The 466-nt window shown below is 61.2% G+C and overlaps 1 protein-coding gene across 2 annotated transcripts in view; it reads left to right on the forward strand.

The window, feature by feature from the left end:
- The window catches only part of ADGRB1 (adhesion G protein-coupled receptor B1), a 451,386-nt gene that overhangs the window by 291,191 nt on the left and 159,729 nt on the right, over positions 1 to 466 (forward strand). For both annotated transcript variants that reach the window (XM_019528237.1, XM_019528238.1), the window contains exon 18: positions 162 to 300. In XM_019528237.1, the coding sequence (XP_019383782.1) occupies positions 162 to 300 (139 nt within the window). The remainder of the gene's footprint in view (positions 1 to 161; positions 301 to 466) is intronic.

Below are 466 nucleotides of genomic sequence, written 5' to 3' on the forward strand. Positions count from 1 at the left end.
TGGGGGCTGGCTGCCCTGCCCTGCCTCCTGCATTCAGCAGCGGCTGGATCACTTGGTGCTGCCGCCTCTCACTCTCTCTCTCTCTCCTCTACCCCCCCCATCCCTTGTATGTGTGTGTCTCTCTCCTCTCCCTGCGCTCTGCCTCCCCTTCCCTCCAACAGAGCCACCTCCTCCTCCTCCCAGCTCGGTGCCTGGTCCCGCTACGGCTGTCGCACGGTCCCGGTGGGTCCCTTCCGAACTAAATGCCTGTGTGACCGAGTCTCTACCTTCGCCATCTTAGCCCAGCTCAGTGCAGACATGGTAAGTCCTGCCAATCCCCTGCCATGCAGAAGGAGCAGCAAGGATGCCAAGGGAGAGAGAGAGAGCGAGAGAAAGAGAGAGAGAGCGAGGAAGGAGGGAAGGAGGAGGAGGAGGAAGCGGGGGGAGAGAAATACAGCCTAAGGGAGCGGTGACCAGCCTGTGACAT

This window comes from Gavialis gangeticus, unplaced genomic scaffold (genome assembly GCF_001723915.1).
Source record: "Gavialis gangeticus isolate Ggan-Ray unplaced genomic scaffold, GavGan_comp1, whole genome shotgun sequence".
Taxonomy (NCBI): domain Eukaryota; kingdom Metazoa; phylum Chordata; order Crocodylia; family Gavialidae; genus Gavialis; species Gavialis gangeticus.